The sequence below is a fragment of the Puccinia triticina genome, chromosome 8A (assembly GCF_026914185.1).
Source record: "Puccinia triticina chromosome 8A, complete sequence".
NCBI classification, from domain to species: domain Eukaryota; kingdom Fungi; phylum Basidiomycota; class Pucciniomycetes; order Pucciniales; family Pucciniaceae; genus Puccinia; species Puccinia triticina.
The window spans coordinates 3,598,502-3,604,501 of NC_070565.1; the positions used below are offsets into that span (position 1 = coordinate 3,598,502).

General features: G+C 49.4%; 1 protein-coding gene across 1 annotated transcript; it reads right to left on the reverse strand.

Moving 5' to 3' along the window:
• Positions 1-1,376: 1,376 nt before the first annotated feature.
• On the reverse strand, positions 1,377-2,515 carry PtA15_8A331 (uncharacterized protein; the record flags this gene model as incomplete). Its single annotated transcript, XM_053171750.1, has 4 exons — positions 1,377-1,859; positions 1,936-2,013; positions 2,092-2,257; positions 2,322-2,515. The coding sequence occupies 4 exons, from the start codon at positions 2,513-2,515 to the stop codon at positions 1,377-1,379; spliced, it is 921 nt and encodes a 306-aa protein (XP_053022982.1).
• Between the last annotated feature and the right edge of the window lie 3,485 nt (positions 2,516-6,000).

Below are 6,000 nucleotides of genomic sequence, written 5' to 3' on the forward strand. Positions count from 1 at the left end.
TGGTGTCCCAGCTATTCCAAAAACTTGAAATCCCTGGCATGAATCACTGGCCCAATTTCCAACACCTTCTCCGTTACCTATTGGAGGGGACAAAAAGCAATTCTGCATCTTCACTGATGCTGACTGGGGCAACTGCACTGAAACTTTTCAGTCCTACTTGAGCTACCTTGTGACTTGGGGCAACTTGATCCTTGCTTGGAAGTCAAAGAAGCAAGCCTTGGTTTCATCCTTGACCACTGAAACCAAATACTGTGCTCTCTGCAATGGGGTTCAAGAAGCCAAGTGGCTTGATACCCTCATGCAATTCATCACCAGTTCTTCCATCTTCCCAGTCTTCATCTTTACGGACAAAATCACGGCCCTCTCCCTCGCCAGTCATCACCCCAAAAACATCAATATCAAGTACCACTTCATTTGTGAAGCGGTAGATGATAAATCAGTTGTTATCAACTACACCCAATCAAGTGATGTGCCAGCTGATGGCCTCACAAAGTCCCTTTCCTATCCCAAACACTCTATCCTCCTTGGCCTACTTGACATGACAACCATCAACACTTCAAGCTAAGAAGGGGTATTAGCATATTAGCATATTCATATTGTTTTCTATCTCCTATTAGCATAGTAATTTAGTCACAACATTGTACGTAGCCATCTGCAGTAGCAAAAGCTAGTCAATATGTTAAGTAGCTCCCTGTTCTCCTTGTGCAGTTCTCTAACTAAAGTATCTCAAACTTTCCTCACTTTTGCTCACGTGTCTGCAATACAACTTAGATCCATTTCTATCTTTCATCTGTCGCCTGTACCTAGTTGTTCTCATCTTCATCTCACCTGTTAGGTTTGTTGTCTCCTGTCTGCCACCGATGCCTGTTGCTTGCTTGTGTCGTACACATGTCCAAACCCCAAAAGGCTTGTTGTCTTGTGTCTGCCACCGCCGCTCGTTGCTTGCTTGTGTCTTACACGTCTCCAACCCCCAAAAGAATTTTGTCTTATATACAGAAAGGAGAAAAATAAAGCCATGTATGTATATGTGAGTGGGAGAAATCAGGGCCCACCGGTCTGGAAGGTTTTCTTGGTTTTCTTCGGTTGAGAAGAGCGGTGCGGGGGTCAGGGAGTGGTTTAAAGAAATCCATGATCCCGTGCCCGCGCAAGTTAGTCTCGGGGACGCGAGCTGTACGGCTGACTCGGCGGCAGGATTATTCTTTGTAGCGAGTTTCTCGGCCGGTCTTTATGCGAGGAAGAAGAGGAGGGATGGAGAGGGATGGTTGAGGAGGACCCGGGCTGCCCCCGGCCGGTCTTGGGCCGCCAAGTCTTGGGCGAAGTGGTGGTTGAGATGGACGTTCTTGAGCCGCTCGACCCGTTCCTCCTCCTCCTCTTCATCAGCCATCAGTCCGGGCTCGACGGCGACCACTCTGTCGCACCGGGGACAGCCGAAGGTGAGGAGCCGCGACCGGGCCGTGCGCGAGGGCGAAGAGCGTCCCGGGGGAGCAGACACTTTCGTCGGCGGGGAGACGCGGGCCAAAGGAACAATGTATCCGTCTAAGGTGCCCTTCTTCGGCTTCCTTGGGAGGCGAGGCATTGCGGGGTGGGGCGTGCGCCAGGGGGCTAATGTACCCGTCCAAGGTGCCCTTTTTCGGCTTCTTATTGGCCGGCGAGTCCGGCTTCGGACCGGCCAAGGATGCGGAGGAGCGGGAGCGGATGATTGCCGGGCGATGCGAGGGAGGTTGGGGCGGCGCAGGAGATTTCGGCCGAGTTGGCTTGGAGGAGTGTTCGAGCGAGAGTGTTGAAGGTCCAACAGGGAGTTTTGGGGGCGCGAAGAAGCCCTGGATGCCGCGTTCGCCAACTTCGAGCCGTTCGAGGGTCTGGAAAGCCCACCCGAATGTCAGCTTCGGAGGTCTTCTGGGCTTTGAGACTGCTGCTGATGGAAGAGACACTCACCCAGATCCCCGGCGTCGCTTTTCGCGCTTCGTTCAGCCGCGCAAATAGGTCTAGAGAAAGGATTCGGAGCAAATGGAGCTGAGGGGGAAGCCGCGAGAGAATCAGCACATCGCTAAAACAAATAAATGAAGTAGGTCGAATGGGGGTGGGACTGACTCCTTGGTTCCAAGAGGAGATAGACGGGCGGAAGTTCTTAGAGGACATCATGCTCTTGACGTGAGTTTTCGGCTCGGCCTCGGCCCGGTCGATCCCCGGACCCACATCCCAGTGTCCTCGCCGAGTGCGGCCTGGAGCTGGGCCAGGGGGGATCGTCCATGCCTCGCTCAACACGCACTCTTTCGACGACCCGTCGGCCGAGGTGGACGACGATGAGATGATCAGCTCACCCACCGCTGGGCCTAACTTTTCCTCCCAGGATCCCCACCTTCGACACTTCCGTCGGCCGCAGGAAGGCCCGCACGGCCCCCATCCGAAGCACCGTCTGTGCATCCGGTTTCTTGTATGCCGAACATAACTTGGCTAGCATCAGTGGCATCATCGTAGCCGTTCCCGAAAAATCGGCGAGAGACAAGTAAGTCATAGTTCGATCGAAGCCTGCGAAGAGGGCAAGAGAAACCGGGCAGAGACTTTGTTGGATGCAATGCCTGCGGAACACGTGTATCCTAAATGGTGGAAGACTTGCTGGCGACAGCGGGCCATCAGTTCTGCGCCAATGAGGAGCGCGATGTCTGTCCATGAGGCGGCGGTCTGAAGAAGTGGGGATGGCGTGATTTTCACAGGGCGAAGCGCTGAGGAGGTCTTGCAGGTCGAGTGGCGTGCAGGTCTAGTGGCGGGGGCGCGGGCAGCGGGTCGTCGAGGATGAGCTCCGCTCCAGCCTCCGACGACGGGTCGTGAAGGCTTCCAGGCTCAGCGTCGATCGGACAGCTCTCGGCGAATATCTGGGGGATCTTGACCGATTCTGGACGGTATGGATCCGGTGACGCCGAGAACCCAAAGCCGGAGACCCACAAAGTATCCCACCTGTCTCCTCACCGCTATCTCATCCAAGCTGACATCAATTCTCTCTGTCTCTTTCTACTGTCCCACCTGGTGGGAGGCTCGCTGTGCTGGCCGGGAAGCGGCCCCTCCCGTCTCCTACAACAACAGGGTCTCAGCTAGCTTACCAAAGCCTCTCGGGCGGAGGGTCCGGGGGACCACGCCCGGAGGGCTCTCTGCAGGAGAGGCTTATGAGTTATGTCTTGGTATAAGCTGCAGGAGCAGAAAGGATCTGCTATACTACAAATACCAACTAACATAAAAAAACTGAATACACAGAGTTGAAGGTTCTGTCCTTGCAAGGAATTTGAGCCACTTATCTGTCAGCAGTGGGCAGATACGTTATCCAAAATTCCGCATTTTTGGTTTGTAAATTTGAATTTTGCACACAAAGGTTCAAGTTATCAGCAAGATTTATAGATCAGGGCTTTGTAACACTATTATCTTGAATCTCAACAAAGAAAATCCCATGTTTCTTCAGTAATTTTCTTCTAATCAATAATTACACAACAGATTTTCAGTTATCTGTAACTAAGTTACAGATAACTGAAAATCTGTTGCATAATCAATGATTAGATAAGTTACAGATAAGTGAAAATCTTTTGCGTAATCAATGAAAATTGAAGATAATGGTGTCACAAAGCCCTGATCTTTAAATCTTGCTGATAACTTGCACCTTTGTGTGCAAAATTCGAATTTACAAACCAAAAATGCAGAATTTTGAATAACATGTCTGCCCACCGCTGTATCTATCTTGTAGCCAGAAAAACAACTCCTGGAGTTCCAAACAAGTGGAGCCTCATTTGGAAGACTTGTGCATTTTTTATCTTTTGAAAAGGTCAACAGATTGTGATAGAGAAAATCTGAGTAGACCAAATTGTAGAGAAAGAAAAGTAGCATAGGGTACAGATAGGGCACATTGGTGGAGAGGCTGGGGGAGGAGCTATAATTTTTTTAAAAACCTCCCAGCCAAATGAACTTTTGGCTCCTGTGTAAAATTTGGGATAATGCGCAAGTCCCTCCCTGCGGGAGGGGCGGCTTCGCCGCCAGCCACAGCAAGCCTCCCACCAGGGGGGACTTGTGTTAAGTCAGGGGTCTCAGTGAGTGCCAAATGTCCCATTTTAAGATAAAACATAGTATAGTCTTTAAAATAGCATTAGTATAGTAGCCAGCATGTGTGAAAGTTGACAGTTAACAAGTCTGTTGGGGAGTAACACTTAGATTTGTATGTAGTTTCACACCAGCCCATTTGGTGTCCAATCCAATATCACCTCTGTTATCAGTGATATTGGCTTGCGGGAAGTGTTATGGCCTGGTGTTATACCTCTCTGGGGGAGAGTTGATGCCTGCTACGTTTTCAAGTTAACCAACATTGCTGCTTTGAACCACAACCTTGCTTTTTTCAAAAAACCAATTAGCCATACAATGTGTCCCTATCCCCTGCCGCAGATCCACCACCCCCACCTATTATATCAGACTCGTTCAGGAGACACCCCTTCAAAAGGCCATCCAATTAACTGGACACCTAGTACAATATCTTAACAAGGCATCTTCAAATAAAAACCCAACTCAGAGTCTTAATTTTGACCAAATCTATCACATCCTAAGCAATGTCAGCACAATACAAGCAAACCTTGAAAAGAACAAGAAAATGCCAAAATGGTAATCAACCTGGTCGATGAATCTAAATCCAAACCTCAAATCCTAGACAAGATACTCAAACGACTAGATTGGATAGAGTGATGATCTTTGATCCCAACGCCTGCCCCTCTGCCAACGGCAACCTGGGCTTCAGTTGTTCACAGTAGCAAGAAGAAAACAAACTCATCAAAAGAACAGCTACATCCAGTACTGACTAATGCAGAGATTAATGAATACAAGAAAGCTAGCGTTGTAGTACACACACCACTGGGATTCACAGCACTGGACTTGATGTCAGCTCCGGAAATCACGTCTAAGATCAACAATGTATTCATCTCAATCAATGCATTGGTCAAATCACAAATTATTGAAGCATCTGGTATTGCTCTACTTCTGTCCAAAGATCTGAAGATTTACGTTAATACCAGAGAACAAGCGTGGTGGCTACTTACAAACAAGCACATATGGACAGAACTTGTCTGCTCCAAACTCAAGACTTTTCCATGTTAAGGTTTCAGCTCAAGAAGATGAGACAACAAAGGGGGAGGCACTATCTGGGGTAACTGATAGGAGCAAGGAGCATGGAAGGAGGTTGCTTTGTGCTCAGACTCAATGCTCTATTTCAAATGCGAGGAGCAAAATTAAGAAGACAACTAGAGAGCCCCCTCAACAAGATCCAAAGGGGGCCTAGACAAGTGACAGGACATGAAGGGACAGGTGACAGGACAGGACAGGACAAGACAGGTGACAGGACAGAACAGGGTACTGGACAGGTAACTGAACAGGTGACAGGGACAGGACAGGACAGGGAACAGGACAAGACAGGGAACAGGACAGGACAGGGAACAGGACAGGAACAAGATATTGACCACTTGGTCAGACAGGAATAGGGCTGGACCCCGGGTGATACCCAAGAGCCTCCAGCTGTAATACCCATTGAGAATACCCAAGCGGAATATCAGTGGATGATGCTCCCGTGGATATTCCCGCTGTTACCGGGTCGGGTACACGGGTATGCGCGGGTATTTTACCTGGAGGGTACCCGCGGATATTCCCGGCGGATACAGGGTATATCCGTGGGTACCCGGTCTCTCCAGCTCATTTCATGTGCCATGATATTCAATCCTTGTATCAAGATGGGCTAGATAGAAAACAACCTCTCATTCTTGTCTGACAAACTCGGAATCAGACTGGATCAAGCCACTATTCTGGCTAATTTCAAATATGAGGCTCGTCGCTTCGATCGCAGTCCTTCTAAGTGTGGTACCAGCAAACCACAACCATCACTAGTTAAATGTTCAATCCTAGCGGACGTCTTTGGATCTGTACAGGCAGCGAACGACCTCGAAGCGGAAATCAGTCAATACCTCAAAGAGATAGCCAAACCAG